Below are 18512 nucleotides of genomic sequence, written 5' to 3'. Positions count from 1 at the left end.
AGTTTATTTGTAGTTTCAAGCGTAGAATTCATAAACTTATTTATCAGCTACAAAAGTTTAAGGCGCCGCGCAGTGTTTTCACTAGAGCGCGAGAACGCGAGAATCTCGCATATTTTCTCTTTTCTCGCATTAAAAAATTATCACCGCGAGAAATTCGCGCATTCTATAAATCAATTTCAAAATTCGCGAATTTCTCGCATTTTGGAAAAGGCTTCGAATTACGCTCTTTAGAATAAAATCCGTTTCACTTTTCTTCCTGGATCTTTCATTATTTTCAACATCTGCCCCGTTATCTAACTTCCCGAATTACCAGTATTGTTCAGAACCTTTTCGAACAACAGAACACAACCACGGAACCCCTTTCAGAACACATTGCTCTGCAACCACGTGTTTACCGTAGGTAAGGTTTCTTCATGNGGATATAAAAAGTAATAATGGATGTAAATATTTTACCTCATTAATAATGTATTTAATAACTGGAATCAATTATGTTTTTAACTAGATATTAACTAGTAAATAACAAATGTAGTCTATTTACTTCGAATTTATTCATCCGAAATCGCATACTGCAGGAACACCTTCCCTTACAAGACAACGCACGGCTTTTATATATTATGTCAAACAAAACTTAATTTAAAATTACTTGAGCAAATAAATCAAATTTAAGGAAATTTGGCTTTCCTTAATTTGTTCTCGAAATGCTCTTATTTCTCAGTGTATAATACGACTAAACTGATGTACGCAGTGGGGGAAGGTGTCGTATCCTACTTTTGACAGCATTTTCAAATCGGAACCTATTATCTGTGTAGCTACCTCATAATGCCTACAGAAAATACAAAACAAAAAAAATTACCAATGAAGTGTTTTATTGAAATGTAGTTATCAATAAAGGTTAGCGTGTGGTCAGAAAGGGGGGACCCAACAGTGGAAGGACTATTTTCGTTGCTGCGTCACTTCATTTTGTTATTTTTCATCCAGTTTATTTGTAGTTTCGAGCGTAGAATTCATAAACTTATTTATCAGCTACAAAAGTTTAAGGCCAATTTTTTATGCATTTAAGATTCCACCTCTCCGACACAAGAATTGCTCTAATTACAAAGTTTTAATTAATATGATAATTCTTCTAAATGAAGCGCAAAATTATTTTAGCGACACTAGAAAAAAAAAAGATCCTATGAAAGGTATAGAAACCTAACCTCAATAGTGAACAGGAAATTAAAATTGAACGTAACGAAAAATTCAAAAAATGAGTTATACGCTCGGTTTGAAAGCAAATAAAAGGATAAAGGAAAGCTCATTGCCCCAACAGTGACTATTGTTCTAATGCCATAGTGGCCAAGGGATAGCTAAATAGTGTTTCGTAACTTCAAAACCAATCGTGAAACTATGGCACCATTTTATCAACAGATATAATTATGGTGAATCTCTATTTTTACCACATTAGCTTAGAATGCTTAAATTGAAACTAGAGCTTTGCGCCTAATTTACAAAGATTTTTAAGTTATTAAATGAAACTGAATTATCAGCAACCTGAAAATTTCACCTCGTCAAAAAAAAGGGAGTAATTTTAGTCACCTAAAAATAGTTTAAAAACTTCCAATTACATTGTTTGGAAGTGAAGTTTCTAAACTTTTCTGCTTGACTATGGGGTTGAACATTAGTAGTTGTAAACTCAAAATTGGATCGTCTGTTTAATGATGGTAATAAAATAAATGAATACTTGGGCCTTCATAGTCTAGTTGGTAGGGCGCTGGACTCTTGATCGTGAGAATTGGAGTTCGAATCTAGCTGGCCGAAAAATACCCGTCTATAAAATGGCGACTGTGGCACGTTGAGTCTATCGGGGTCACAAAGTCATCCAAGTTCCCATAACTAATAAATACCTTTGGGTACTGAGCCAGTAGTTCCCTTGTCTTCTGGTTTGGGTTCGAAACTACAAGGCTACGGAGTTAAGCAATGGCAGTCGTAGACTCAAAATGGGGTCTGCTGTTAAACGATAGTTATAAAATGAAATAAAATTAATAATCGAATTGTATTTTCTTGTATTCTTTCAAACTCCTTGCATAATTTCTACACATTTTCATAATTTCAAGTCTCCAAGTCTCAAGTAATCAAGAAATATTATCAAATTTTTTTGATAATTTAATGTTAATACTCAACAACAAAAAATAATGACAATTTACTTTAGGTGTATATAAATAGAATTGAACCTATAAGAGCCCCATCATTTTCAGTAGCCTAGCTCAATCGGGCCCTGGGATATCATCAGTAAATCTGAAAACTACAAAAAAAAACATCACTTACTTCAGCAAATAAACTAATTTTTTTCTTCTTTTTGCTTTCAGTATTGACTATTTATCCACCAGTTTTAATAAATCTCGATTGCTTAAGTTAAACTACTTAAATAAATCCAAAGAAATTTAAATCATAGAGAAAGAAACATTGTATTAGTTTCTCTCTCTTTTTTTATGTTACTAAGTTGATTATCTAGTATAAAAAAAATTAATTTTCATTTTTCTATAAATCAAATTTTTTATGACAAGCAAATTTTACTCTAACAGAAAAACTTCAGTGAATATCGGGCACTTAATTAAAAAAAAAAGGAAACTCAATGTAGGGAATGTGGCAATTTACATTTTGAAACAGTGTTGGGAATACAGGGTAAAAGTATACCAAGCAATGGCACATAACCTTTATAAAGCATTAATGTAAGTAATAACTGGAGCTAATTTACAATCCAGCAACCTTAAACAACGACTCGCTATCTTTTTTGGAGATTCCTTTTTTTCCCTTTCAAACGGCAGGTACTGAACTTTTATGTTCTTCACCTGGGAAGATGCCGGAAGTGTTGCTCATTTAACGTTACCTAGTGGGCAGCTGTGAACCTAAGTCACGGAAGTGAGCAACATTACTCACGCCACACATACCATAGGGTGGGCCACATTCACACACAACAACGCATAAAGAGAAACTTCCATGTCCAGAGCGGAATTCGAACCCGCAGCCAGTGGCTTCGCAGTCAGGCATGCTAACCGCTCGGCCACCTGGCTGGTTTTTTGTTGTTGTTGTTGTAGTTCATTTACGGCGCACTAGAGATGCACAATGGGCTATTAGCGACGGTCTGGGAAACATCCCTGAGGAAGATCCGAAGACATGCCATCACAATTTTGATCCTCTGCAGAGGGGATGGTACCCCCGCTTCGGTAGCCCGACGACCTGCACGCGAAGTCACTTTACGGTAGCACAGTTTAACGAGGACCAATACCGCACACCCTCGGTCCCTACGCAGACTGATCCAAGTGGTCACCCACCCGCACACTGACCGTAGCCAGTGATGCTTGATTTCGGTGATCTGCTGGGAACCGTGTCTTAACGATCAATCCACTGCGGGACATTTTCTTTTTTTTTTGGAGATTCTAATCTTGGCTGTAAATTAAATGCAAGCAATTGAAATATAAGCTTTTATTTCCATTAAAATTTGTCACCTGAACCAAAGCAAGAATCAAGTTCTTTTTAAATTTTATTTAGAGAATACTAAAAATGAAGCGGGTTGTTAAACGCCGCTGGATTGGAAAATTGCTAATCCGACTGTGACACTTAATCTTAAAAAGCTCTCATGCGAGAAACACTTTCTTTAAGGAATACCAACCAAATGTATACATGAAAATAGTCTTGTTACTTAAAAAAAATAATTCCTGTAAGAAATTCCGGACAAGTGTAAATCAAACAAACATTTCTGCTTCATTATCGCAATTAATCCAATTATTATTAATTAAAAATGGCTATTTTAATAAGTACTGGTTGTTTTCAACTAAATTTAAAAAAAGAAATGATAATTTCAATTGAATTTTCTTCTTCAAGTTCATGAATATTTTTGAATCGTTCATTTCGTTACCATAAACATATTAACAAAATTCTCCTTTATGAAACTACAATAATTGTATGTTTAGCAAATAAAATGTGTTTGTAAAGAACGTTTTAGATCAATAGAAGAAGGGGAAAAAAAAGTGATGAATGAGAAGCAATTGTGGGGGGAAGGAAATAAGCAGTGCCTCCATATGGTATTATTTTAAGAAATTGGGCAACTGCAAAAAATTGATAAATAAATAGTACGCAGAAAAGCGGACTGAAACATTTAATTAAAACATTCTTATTGTGCGGTAATTGATGCACAATTTGTGGTTAATACCAAAACCCCCTCGAATTTAGTAAACTCCTAGAAATTTGACACAAAAAAAGAGGCAATTAGAGAAACAATTTGCAGGAAATTGGGAAGAAAGCCTCTTTGTTGACTTGCAAATTTTGACAAGCGCCGAGTAATGCGAATTTTTTTTTTTGAAATCTAATATCAAATTTTTAAGTTTCAAACAAAGCTTTAAAAAAAATTCTAATGTAGGGAGGCCCTATCCAGCTTATACGTTAATCTGAACTTGATCTAAATTTATTTTATAGATAAAAAATTTTTCACTTCACCTATCTTAAAAATCAAACAGGAAAAAACCTTGGATAAAAACAGTTCTATCATTCTTAAGAAAATAAAGTCATTGTAACGCATGCGTGCTCTACTTTACGACGTGACGTCATCATTACGCCAGAGTGGCAGCGCCCTTCCCCCTGGTCGAAAAATAGATCGAACTCAACACTTCTATCAAGTGACGCTAAAATACCAGATCGTTTCGTCACTTATTATATAACTACTATTTCCATATTGTACGCTCTTTGCATTTGAGCTAGAGAATTAAACAACACATTATCGATTTCATTTCGGTCTGTATACCGAATCATCTTTGAATTAATCGAATGGATAAAAGTAACGAAGAAGGTGCCTGCAATGGCGACCAGCACGATACGGAAGTAGTCGACACTATGGACGAAGAGAGTTCGGCCAAAGAAAAATTAACAGGAGATAAAGTGAAGTTCACTTCGGTGAATTTGGATACAGGAAAGAATGGAGAAGCTAAGGTGGATATTCAGATGTCTCAAAGCGCTGTTGGAATGGGTAAAGATGAGTTGATGAAATATGCAAATGAGCCCTTCTGGGTGAGGCTCCGTCTCATACTCTTCATCCTTTTCTGGATCGCCTGGTTTGTGATGCTGGTGGGTGCTGTGGTCATTATTATTATGGCCCCTCGATGTCCACCACCTCCAAAGGTCGAATGGTTCCAAAAAGATGCTCTCTACCAAGTGGAAGTCGAAACTTTCAAAGATTCGGATGGAAACGGAATCGGTGATTTCAAAGGTATATTTTGAAAATATTGTTCTCTTGAGCAATTTATTTCAAGGGGGTATTTCTAGTGTACCTTTTATTAATGTAATTTTTTTCCTTTTTGGATATACTGTTTCAAAATACTGCCTTTTTAGATTTAGTCTCTAAAGCAACCCGTCATTGAACAGCCGACCCAAAATGTTGGGTTTATTGCTACTAATGTTCCAGCCTTGTAATTTTAAACCTAATCCAGAAGACGAGAAAACTCCTGGATCAAGTATATTATTTTCAAACCGTTGAACAGCCGACATAATTTAGGTTTTACGGCTACTAATGTTTAATCCCGTAGCCTTGTCATTTTGAACCCAATCCAAGGGAACTCGTGGATCTAGTATTGGGAGAAATTTGTCTTCTGGGAGACTTTTTGATAGAACTAAACCGCATTTGCTTTACATGGAGAGGAAAACCACGAAGACCTCCCACGGCAAAGGGACTCTAACCTATGGTCCATCTACCACTAAAGTTTGGTAGGGTCCATCTACCAAACTTTAAGTTAGCACTGTGGTCGGTGCAAGCCGGATGCATAATTCGCATTGACCAGCTATTGCTGAGATTTGAACCCGTTTGAAGGCGCTGTCCCCTGAGCCACTCTACATATTTTGTTTAAATCAGGGTTAGTTAGTTAAAACCGAGGATGAAACCGTCCTGTCAAAACCAGTGTAGTGGTATCAGATTTTTGAGTGGGGTAGCACAGTAAATCTTCAACACTTTATTAACTTCTTTTGCTTGAAATTAAGTGTTGATTTGTTTTAACAACATTTGACAAATTTTAGAATGGTATTCAGGGGTCTGTCCACGTTGAATTTACTACCGTTTAGCGGTACCTTCACAAATTCAATTTTAGGAAAAACGGTAGTTTCACAAATTCAACTTTAGGAAAAACGGTAGTTTCACAAAGTACTTTTTCTTAAGATTTTATTTTTGTATCCTTAAGAAACGATAAATCTATATTTTTACTATGTTTTTGTGTTGATTTTTTAATATTATTTTTAATTTTTCACATATTGTGTCTAAATTTTCACAAAATAGGTACTTCTCAGAAAAACCTAGACAGACCCCTGGTATTAAATCGATGATTCTTGATAGATTGATTTATCGCCCTGTTCTAGTCTTGGAGGAAATAGGCTGCTTCCGATCGAAATTCCGACCCTGTTCACAATTTTGATTAAATGTGATGTGTTATTTGGTGGAAAAAACCTAGTATAAAAACACTAAACCAAAACCAAAGAAATCGTAACAGTTTTATAATGCAATAGCAATCCTATAATATCTGATCTGTATAATCAGGGGTCTGTCTAGGTTTTTTTGAGAGGTACCTACCTATTTTGTGAAAATTTAGACATAATTTGTGAAAAATTAAAAAATCAACACAAAAATATGGATTTATTGTTCCTTATGGGTTTTAAGAAAAAGTATTTTGTGAAACTACCGTTTTTCCTAAATTTGAATTTGTGAAACTACCATTTTTTCTAAAGTTGAATTTGTGAAGGTACCGCTAAATGGTAGTAAATTCTGCCTGGACAGACCCCTGATAGTGTACACTCGAATGGTGTTTTCAAAAAATTTCTGACTTCTGTAATTAAAATAAGAAGAAAAAAATTAACATTACCAAGCCAAACGAGATTTACAACATGAAAGTTTTTTTGCTCCTGATATTTTTGTATTTCTATTTTCAGCTTTTTACGTTTGTTACCAAACTCATCACTGTAGTATGAATTAATATAGTGTATAACAATTTAGCATTTAAAAAAAATAATGTGTGATTTTCAAACAAATTTTGCCAAAAAAATATATAGAGTTGAAACTAGTTACTAGCTACATTTCTGCCTTAAGCCCTAGTTGGATTCAAAATTGGATCAATATGTGTCCTAATTGAACATGCATCGAGGGACCTGTCATTGAGATGCCTGGATTTTTCGATATTGGTCCTTTATACATACATACCTGCCAACTTTAACGCATTTGACGCGATTTTTTTTCTATATTTTAAAGTGGTAGTAAAATGTATGCTTTCTATATGCATTTATAAACTTAATCTTTTTGACCACCGCTTTTTAAAAAAAATATTAAGCAAAGCTCATTCCAGGTAGGGTAAACAGGGCGCAGCTCCCTGCTGCCCTTTTAGTCAAATCCTAAAGGATTTGACTAAAGAATCCACCCTGTTGCCCCTGAAGTAAATTAGTGCCCTGATGTAATANTAATTATTTTCTATTATTTATGGCAAAATTTAAATTACAAAATTATTTAAAATGGCAAAGTACAAAATTAGAATGAAATCTGCAGAGTAGTTTACAAGAAATTAAATTTTAAATATACGACTCTTTTAAATTGGATAACTCAGAAACCGATTTCGTCATTTAAGGTTGTGCATGCTTTAAGACGATTTTATACAATTAAAGAAGTTTTCGACAGTTACTTAACGAAATAATAATAAAAAAGGAATTACTTTCTTCTTTGGAAAAACAAATTTTATAATTGTGTGCAAAAATGTTTTGGTTTGCTTGAAAAGTCCACGAAATAAGCAAAAAGTAAAATTAACATTAAGGGACCCAAACATAAGACTAAATTATCTGGACTCTATTTTCCACAATCCCACCTGCTTTGGTGGGAAAAAATCCATATCAGTCAACAACAACAAAAGAAGTTTCATTTATTCGAAGAAAGTGCGTTTTTGTTTTTTGTCTGATTTCGTAACTTAATAGTTAACACTAATTAATAAGCATATTTAAGTTTACTCCTTTAAACCATTAAAATCGGTTTATAATACGTGGAAATTCGATTATTCGAATTTAAAACAACAAAACATATTCAGATTGATACTTTTTGCTGTACTATCATCATAGATGTAGGTAGATAAATGCTTGAAAGAAAATGCTTTTGTTACTTTTATAGTCCGATTCAAAGTACTATTCATTTAAACTAAGAATTAATACTTTAAGTGTGTATAAATCAACCCTTAAAGAGTAAAAATTTCTACAGCGTGTACAAAGCTCATTCTAGGTAGGGTAAACAGGGTGCAGCTCCCTGCTGCCCTTTTAGTCAAAAGAATCCACCCTGTTGCCCCTGAAGTAAATTAGTGCCCTGATGTAATAGACTCCATACCCTTTCTTTCCTCAAACCTTTTTTTCCCCCAAACTCTACGATGGATTTCTTAAGCTTTTGTTATTTTCCACTCTTTTTATTTAGTTTGTCATTGCTGTCAATACATAGATTTATATGGAAAAGGAAAAATAGCCATCATACCCTCTTGTTGTACTTGTCTTTGAAAGTTTGCAGTTACTTCCACTATCATTAAATCATAATTATTATTAATCATTTTAATTATTAAATCATAACAACAGACACTTAAAAACATACATTTATTATTATAATATGTGCATGCATTTAAATAAATTACTAAGCTAATTAGCTCATTAAATTGATATACTTTAATTTATTAATAAAAATTAGTAATTAATATGATTGCTTTGCTACTTTTAGTAAAGTAAAAAAAAAATTCTTTTACTAATTGACAATGTTTTTTAATCGAACGTGTTAAGCCCATAGAAAGAAATTATTGCCTTTTTAGAATAATAATGCCCTTTTTTTAAACTCTTGCACCCTGCCTGTTTTTTTGCCTAGAATGAGCTCTGTATTAAGCATAATATGTAACACTGTTATGATAGTCTGCATAAGCATTTTCAAAATGCAGCATATGTTTCTGCCTAAAATTGTAATTTAAATACCATTTTACTACCTCTGGGGTAAATCGTCCTCAAAAGGATTAAAAGTTTGCAGGTAGGCTGAATAATGACTATAAAATATTGCATGAATCTGTCAACTGATATAGGTAGTAAAGTGGCTGTAAAATATGAAATGAATCAGACTATTCTATATGGAGGACTAATATCAGAAAATCCCCACTGTCTAAACCCTTGTTGAGCCTAGATTCGTGAATATTGGTCTTGTAGCGTAACTACCTCTACGAATATTAAACATCAATTCACTGGTATATAAGACATGCTAACTTGATTCAATCACAAGGTACCTTTTGATAGATGAAGGTTGGCATGGTCAATAACTCCTCCCCCACTGTCTAAAACCCTTGTTGAGCCTAGATTCGTGAATATTGGTCTAGAAAGGGTCCAAGTTATATTGCTACTAGGGTAATGTGTGCAGAAAGTTTTTTAATTGAGATTTTATGTTGGCAGAAAAGTATTTCATTTTGTCTAAGCCTGTGTAACATCCCCGTTACTAGAATATATAATTTGTTTTGTAACTGTTCTTGAAACGTGATTTGTCTTTCCATTGCAGGCATTATTGAGAAATTAGACTACTTTAAAAAGCAAAAAATTTCTGCCCTGATGTTGAGTGCGTTTTATAAAGGTGATACTAACGGAGGAGTTGTAAATCACACAGAAGTTGACAGTAACTTCGGAACTCTGGCTGAGTTTGAAGAATTGGTAACCAAATTGAAAGAAAACGGTAATCCTTATGTTTCAAAAATGTCTATTTTGAATTTTTCTTCATCTTATAATAATGCTTTTAATTCGTATATGTTTTGAGAAAATTTAATTAATCATATTTGTGCATATATTAAATTCCTACTATCAGTTCACTCTCTCTCTCTCTCCCTATATCTTGTTCAAATTTTCGATCGTTCATAAAATACTTTTTGTTCGTCCTGTAAAGTTCAAATACATTTTTTTAACTTGTGGTGGATGATGTTAATACAGTTTTGTCAAATATTAATTCATCAATTAAATTTATTTAATTTTAGTTTCATATGGGAGAAAAAATTTTAATTATTTAATAAAAAGTAATTAAAAATTTTTTTTCTGTGTTGACCTTAGTAGGAATCGACTCTAAATTTTTTTTATTTTTATTATATTCATTGTTTTAATTATACCACTCTGGAACAAATTTATTTCTGGCCAAGACGTTTTTTACAAACATCATTTTTAAAAAAAAATCTGTTTATTTTAAATGCAAATACGATTTCAGATTTGAATCAGAGAAGATCAATTATTCGTATGAATGCAATAAAAAAATTCATCTCAGTGATGTTATAAATTTCGAGATTTTAATAAAAAAAATAAAATTTTATCGATTTAAAATATTTATGTGTTAACAATTTGATTACTGTGAAATAAAATATTGTATTGCATTTTGTTTTTTTTTAACATATTTTCAAAGAAAAAAAGGCAAATATTCATAATCTGTCTTATCTAAATTTNTTTTAAATAAAAATCTGTTTATTTTAAATGCAAATACGATTTCAGATTTGAATCAGAGAAGATCAATTATTCGTATGAATGCAATAAAGAAATTCATCTCAGTGATGTTATAAATTTCGAGATTTTAATAAAAAAATAAAATTTTATCGTTTCAAAATATTTATGTGTTAACTTGATTACTGTAAAATAAAATATTGTTTCGCGTTTTGTTTTCTTTTAACATATTTTCGAAGAAAAAAAGGCAGATATTCATAATCTGTCTTATCTAAATTTAAACTAAACTGCATATTTTAATATTTTTTTTGTTAAAATACATAAGTATTTTTGTTTTTATGGCATTTTTATAATACATATATATTAATATTAAAGTAAAAAAGAAAAAAGCATCAGGGGTTTAATATTTTTTGTGTAAAATGTTTATTGTTGAAAGAGTAAAAGTATCTTTTTACTTTAAAAAAAAAAATACTAATTTGTTTTTCAAAAGGAAAAGAGTACATTTTATTTATAAATATAAGGAGTAAATTATGGAAACAAATTTTTAATGAAGTAAATGATTAATTGCTTGAATTGAAATGTCTTTTAAAATATATCTTCTGGTAAGTCTTGATTTATCTTGTAAGTAAATATTTGATTCGTTATCTTTGTGTAAATATTTTCAAATAGTTATTAGTGCTGCTAAATTTTTATATTTATATTTTTAAAAATTAATAGATTTATTACTTGTATGTTGTAACAAATTTAAATCTTTCAAATATATCTAAAGAGAAATATTTGATTTGAATCAATTGAATTGATTTTTTCATAAAAAAAGCTTGTTTAACCCCCATGGTGGCACATTAGGAAACACTGTTCTTTTTTTAAAAACAATCTTACTTAACACACAGAGCTCAATTTGTGAAACCAAAGCTTCCAAAGTGAAATTTAATCCTTAATAATAATTAACAGATGGTAGGCAGCACTACACTTAAATTATATCTTTCATTGAGAAAAATAAAACTTTTTCAATGCATTTTTTCAATAATTTGATTATATTCATTTTATATGAGCATTATTTTAAAATGAACATATAATTTTATATACCAAATAAAATAATTAAAATTTTTCCCCTCATAAATTTTGGTTCCTGACTGATGCCTCCTTTCATTTAATTCCTGAAACTTAAATTTTATACAGTGATAGATAATTGTGAGATGAGGATTTATAAATGAACAGTCTCTTTATTGAAATATATGACAAGGCTGGACATCTATATATTTTACACATCATAAGGCTGGGCATCTTAAATTTTTTACCGGTGCTCTGCCGTTCGCACTGGTTTTGAACAATACTGATAAATAGGGAAGCTAGATAACAAGGACTGATGTTCAAAATAATGAAAGATCAAGGAAGAAAAGTGAAACAGATTTTATTCAAAATGGCAAAAGACAAAATTTTTTCCAAAATTCGTGCATTCTGAAAAATGATTAATAGAGTGCACGAACTTCTCGCGTTAATCGTTATTTATTGCGAGAAAAGAAAAAAATAGGCGATTCTCGTACTGTAGTGAAAACGCTGCAATTGTATAAAATACTGAAAAATAACCACACAATATTATTTAATACAGCAAATAATGCTAGCTTTTGATATTTACTAGTTGTTAGAAGTAAGTAGCATAAACTTATTTTCACATTTTTAAATTATATTATTTCCTTAGATACATCGTATTAATACATCATTGTATATTGTTAAAAATTATTATAAAAAATGTTTGAACAAGAAATAAGAAAATAATTTGTCTGTTACATAAAAATGTTCACAGTGGAACACTTCTGAAACCACCATCCCTCATCAGTGTTTTCACTACATACCGAGAGTCTCACATATTTTTTCTTTTCTCGCATTAAAAAATGATTACCTCGAAAAATTTGTGTATACTATAAATCAATTTCAAAATTCGTGAATTTCTCGCATTTTGGAAAAAGCTTCAAATTACGTCATTTAGAATAAAATCAGTTTCACTTTTCTTCCTGGATCTTCCATTATTTTCAACATTTGCCCCGTTATCTGGCTTCCCTATTTACCAGTATTGTTCAGAATCTTTTCGAACAACAAAACACAACCCCTCCGAACCATGGAACCCCTTTCAGAACACATTNCAAAATTCGCGAATTTGGAAAAAGCTTCAAATTACGTCATTTAGAATAAAATCAGTTTCACTTTTCTTCCTGGATCTTCCATTATTTTCAACATTTGCCCCGGTATCTAGCTTCCCTATTTACCAGTATTGTTCAGAACCTTTTCGAACAACAGAACACAACCCCTCTGCAACCACGTGTTTACCGTAGGTAAGGTTTTTTTTCATGTAAGACGTTCAAATTTTCATGTAAGACCCTTATGATTTTTTTGGAAAGTGAATAAAAATATTTTTTTAGTACTTAAAAGGTGCTTATTTTTGTTAAAATTTGGTTATGCACCCTGTTTAAGCATTAAAAAATGTATGTATTTAAATGACATGTTATTGAAAGTGCTCTCTGCTATTTTAGTCATTACTGATGTATTAAAACTGCTTTTCCAGATATCCGTTTAGTTGTGGACTTCATTCCCAATCATTCAAGTGATAAGCATCCGTGGTTTGTTGCCAGTGTTGAAAATCAAGAGCCTTACTCTGACTTCTACATTTGGGCTGATTCTCCATCTGAAGTGGCAGATAAGAACAAACTTCCCAACAACTGGGTAACAAAACTTTTTTTTTTTTCAATCCTCTCAGTTTTCTTTTAAACAATTGTTCCAGTTACTCTCATCATTCACATTGTTAGTGCACTGTTGTATTTATAGATTAGTATCACGATCATTAAATTTCGGGAGAATTCCTAGTCGTGGTGAGTAATATGGTTACGAGGAAAAGACTAGGAATACGGGTGTTTGTGCATAGTTTTGTCTTTATCTTGGCCTAAGCCAATTTCCTTTTCCTCCATGTTACCCAAATTAAAGATGCGCTCTCGCTTGTTACCGTAGTACAGGGTGCGTAGTGTTTTTGAAAAGTGCTTAAAGGTGCTTATTTTCATTTTTTTAATAGCCCTTTTCATTGGGTGTTTATCAAAAGTGCTTTGCTTTCTTTTTTCAAAGATTAGATTTTTTTTTCTTAACCGTGTCTATTTTCACCTCATAATATGCAAAAGCGCGATTTTTCACATTTTTCTATTCAACGTTTTCACAATTCATTCGAATAGAATGCCATACCTGCAAACTTTCACGCATTTGGGGCAAAATTTTATTTTTATATTTAAAGTGGTAGTTAAATGTACACTTTCCATACGTTACTTGAATTTGCAAAATTGATCAATAATTTTTTTGACCACCACTATTTTTAACAAAATTAAGTGTATGTATATTAATATGTAATAGAATCATAGTTGCCCTTTAAAACTTTTTCAAAGTGCAACGTATGTTTCTGCTTAAATTTTTGATTCAAATTCCACTTTACGACGACTATGGAAAATTGTCGACGAAAGAATTAAAAGTTGACAGATCTGCGATACATTTCTGCGTACCGTCTGTCTATAGCGTATAAAAGGATGTTTGATGAAATACTTGCTAGTCCAAATGTGCGTTTTCTGAGCTGAGGTAGGTAAGATTTTAGCACTCTTATGTGCATTTCTTCTATATGTTGCAAGATATTCTCTGTGTCATTTTCCTCTGTCTGATATCGAATCGAAAAATCTCTCCGTCATTTTATAATGGTCAATATAATCAAGAAAAATAATTCTTTGTCAGAAACTAGTTATTTTATGATGATCACGCCAAGTTTTTGATAATTACTTAACATTTTGTTAATGTATGTAGTGGTTAAAAATATATTTTGAGTGAAAGATTTTTTTATTTTTTGTCGAAAGATTCAACTACACACCCTGTCATTTTTAGGTTATAAATTCAGTTGATAAATCTTTTTTTTAATAGCCCAGCGTTGAAGGTGGTTCCGCTTGGGAATGGAATGATAACAGGCAACAGTTCTATCTTCATACATTTGGAAAAGACAAGCCTGACCTCAATTTGAGAAGTCCATTAGTGCAACAGGAGTTAAAGGTAAGTTGTGATCCACTCCAACAATTCAAGTGAAATGTATGACAATATTTTAATGCATTCATTATTAAAGGAAATTGTGAAATTCTGGTTGGGAAAAGGTATTGATGGCCTCAAAGTTGTTGCAGCAAGTCACCTCGTTGAAGACTCCAGTCTGCGTGATGAAGCCATGGGTGTTGAAAACCCTCCTCCTAATGTAAGTTGTTGCTTCCATATACTGCACCCCCTCCCCAATTACTCAAAACCTTTTTTTAAAAATCCTCACATTATTGTAGAATTCTAACTATCCATATAACACTGTGGAAATTGTTGCTTTTCCATGTATTTCTTTTTATCTAGTTTTATTAAGATGCCCATTTCAGTTTTAATGTATCTCTTAACATTCCTTTTTTAAAAAAAATATTTCTTTATTTGCGTTTTTAAAAAGTGCTTAAAGGTGCTTATTTAGTTTTTTAAAAGCTCTTTAAGGTACTTTTTTCATGTGGCGTTTTTAAAAAGGGCTTAATTTTCTCTTTTCAAAAATGAGATTTTTTTCCTTGTAGTGTCTATTTTCGCTGTGTATTATGAAAAAGCATGGTTTTCACATTGTTTTATTCAATGTTATGCACAATTTATTCAACCACAATCTAGAGAGTCCGCATGTGCATATACTGAGCTGGGTTCGTTGAGTTTATTGCTCTCTCTGATGTGCAACTCTGCTGCATTTGCAAGATATTCTTAATTTCAAGGTTCATTTTCCACCTTCTGATATGGAACCGAAAAATCTCTCGATCATTTTACGATGTCTCGATCACTACAATCTAAACAAGAGCGTTCTTTGTCAGAAGCTAGTTATTTTGTCACATATAAATATTTTTTGAGTGCTTAATAGGTATTTAATTTTTGTTGAAAGATTTCGTTATGCACCCTGTTTTAGCTTTTGGGCCTGATTTGTGTGTTTTACTCTTTTTGATTAATTCTTTTTTTATCCTATGTATGTCTACAATGAAAAATATTTTGATGCTTAACCTATTTAAATATTTATATTAATTCTAATACAAATATTAATTTTGATAATTCAAATAATAAAATAGCTGAACCAATGTTTTTTTTTTACCATGTGTAAACAGCATTAGAATTCAAGTGGATAGGAAATAAATAAAAAGGAAACATTCAAAAAATAAATAACTGATTTGATTACTGTTGGACCACTTGCCAATTTTTTTGTCAAACCAGTTACAACAACACATAAAGCAGACACAAGATTATTTATTCCTTGATTATTTTGCATATTTCAAATTGTTAAACAAATGTTTTCTTTTATTTATAAAATTGGTTTATCCAAAGATATTCGATGCAAAAAAAAACTTTTAGTGACAATTTATTATCCGAATTTTAGACCTCTCTTCTGTTTGAATTGTTAGAATGAAATTTGTGTCCATACCTTGTATTTTGGGGATCAGAAATCTGAATCCGCCAAAAAAGGTATGTTTTCTGAGAAAGTAAGTTTTTGTGTCTGATTTCGTAACTTACAGTGTCGTCTCTACTAGTTATTTCTCATGTTTGATGTCACCCCCCTCAAACCATTAAGTTTGAGTCCTAGAATGTGAAGATGTAATCATTAGATTAAAAATCATCCTTTTCTTGTGCATTGTACACGAATCTTAACCTTTTATAATAAGTGGTTATTAAAAAGATTTTTTGTCTTGGTATTTTTATTTTTAAGATAATAAAGGTTAAAAAATTAAGATGCCCTGGTTTCATAATATTACCGGAATACATATTCAGAATCCCAGAGATGATTGTGCTCTGGAAAAAAATCTGGATTTCCGAATTTTTCGCTAACCGTGATCCGGAAATCCAAGGTCCAGTAGTTTCAAGAAATCATCGATCACATTTATAAATAAAAATTCTTGTCGATTTTATTTTAAAATATTAGAACTAGAATTTATACTTGGCATCTCTTTCATTGTAAATATTTTTTCTTTTAGAATTATAAATGTGATTAAATATTAAAGTAAACTTATACATAATTATTCATTTAAATCATGCTGCATAGGATTTATTTAGAATTTCATGTTTTGAAAACAACAATTACAACAATAACAATGATTCGAATTTATAAAGACATTAATTTTTTGAAATGAGTCATTAATGATTTTATTCATTAATGAAATTTTCAGGATTTTTGAGTTCGACTCATAATTACCCCTTAAATCCATCATCTACCGCAAAATAATTTTAATATATATATTTTAATGAATAAAAAAATAAGTAAAAAAAAAATACTGCATGCCCCCTCAAAAATTTTCATGTTACTCCTATGTCAATAGCCACTATATTTAGTATTTTTCTGTTTTATGTTGTAGGTAGAGTATAAAGATTTCAATCATGTCTACACTCTTAATCAACCTGAAAATGTTGGATATTTGGCAGAATGGAAAGAGATCATCAGTGATTTTGCAACCTCCTCTGGAATTTTTAAGTTAGTAGAGCATGTTTTTTTTTTTAGGAAATTGATTTTTAAATTTATTGCAGCGCATCTGAATTGGCCAGCTATATTCATAAGATCATATTAAATTATTTAAACCTCTTGCCAGTGAATGCAGTTCAGGCAACTATTATGTGCAGTATTTGTGGTTCTGGAACTGACTTTGTTCACTAGAAAAGTTTCTTTTTTGAGGAGCCCGAGCTGAGTTTGTTTCTACTTTGGGATACTTAATTCACTATTTTCCTAATAGATGGCATTACGGGTCCTAGTTTCCTACCAATTACAACTTCAGTCGAGGGTGGGAAATGTGGGTGGGGTTTTTGGGATATCCTATACTGTAAAAGATTTGTAAAAAGTATGTATTGAAAATCATGTTGTGTTTTTATATTATATTAGTCTAGTAATATTATATCTGGCTTCAAAATTTTGTGTCATTTGCTCTAATTGTATAAGATGTGTGTGTAATCCCTTACTTTTTCATGTTTATGTAAAAGTTATAAATACAGGAGTTATTGCATTTAAAATGTTATTTTTGCATTAAAAACCATTTTCCAACTTTTATAATAATATAAAGAACAAAATTAAACAGTTTTTTTTCCCAATTTTGGTCAATTATTTTGAAATATATGTCACTGTTAATGTTATACCCACCACTAATCTTTGAAGGAAAGAATTATATTTGCAAATTATAAGATTTAGGGTTTCCCAATGAATAAAAGTGTGCATAAATGTATATTAAAATGAGAAAAACTGGGGCTTAGCTTATTATCTAGGAACGAAACCGGAGCATCAAAAATTTTTTTCTCCGCATCCCTGGGATTTGCAAATGCTTAGATGAGTCGCAATTGCCTAGGATAGATGGTTTGCCTTCCATTGAGGTCACCTAGATTCGAATACCAGCAGTGGCTAGTTGTTGCAAATGCTGCCTCTGGCTTGCATTCACCACAGTGCTGATGTAAAATATCCTCTTTGTTTGAGGGATCATAGATTAGAATACCTTTGCTGTCAGAAAACGTGGGTGGTTTTCCTCACCATGTTATGCCAGTATGAGTTGATTCCATCTAAAAGTCCTCCATAAAAAGTTAGTTTGTCCCAGTGCTTGATACAGGAGTTTGTTTGTCTTCGTGGTTGGGTTCAAAATACTGGGTTACAGAGTTGAATAATGATATTCATAATCTCAAAATTTGGTCAGCTGTTTGACATGGGTTATAAAATAAGAGGAAAATTCTGATATATATATATATATATATAAAGGCATGTTCTTTAAGTAAGTACAGTTTTGAAATTAAAAAAAAGACGTGCAAAGATATCTCAATAATTTTATTTTTACATAAAAGCGTGTACTTTAATCTACTTTTCTATGTAATTTTCTTCAACATTGAGGCTCTTGTCATAATGCTGTACCAGTTTTTGAATACCCTCCTCACAGTAGTCTGCCGCCTGACTTCTTAACCACTGTATCAAAACTGTTTATCGTCTTGAAGACGCTAGCCGCCCAGTG

At 31.6% G+C, this 18512-nt stretch overlaps 1 protein-coding gene across 1 annotated transcript in view; it reads left to right on the top strand.

Moving 5' to 3' along the window:
- The first annotated feature begins 4546 nt into the window (after positions 1-4546).
- LOC107457414 (amino acid transporter heavy chain SLC3A1) overlaps positions 4547-18512 on the top strand; it is a 31292-nt gene continuing 17326 nt past the window's right edge. The window contains exons 1-6 of the mRNA XM_043057922.2: positions 4547-5239; positions 9560-9730; positions 13037-13194; positions 14419-14544; positions 14615-14737; positions 16890-17005. Of these exons, the coding sequence (XP_042913856.1) occupies positions 4801-5239; positions 9560-9730; positions 13037-13194; positions 14419-14544; positions 14615-14737; positions 16890-17005 (1133 nt within the window). The 5' untranslated portion in view covers positions 4547-4800. The remainder of the gene's footprint in view (positions 5240-9559; positions 9731-13036; positions 13195-14418; positions 14545-14614; positions 14738-16889; positions 17006-18512) is intronic.

The sequence above is a fragment of the Parasteatoda tepidariorum genome, chromosome 1 (assembly GCF_043381705.1).
Source record: "Parasteatoda tepidariorum isolate YZ-2023 chromosome 1, CAS_Ptep_4.0, whole genome shotgun sequence".
Classification (NCBI taxonomy): domain Eukaryota; kingdom Metazoa; phylum Arthropoda; class Arachnida; order Araneae; family Theridiidae; genus Parasteatoda; species Parasteatoda tepidariorum.
The sequence above is the reverse complement of the archived record's forward strand: the minus strand, read 5'-3'. Positions and strand labels throughout refer to the sequence as shown.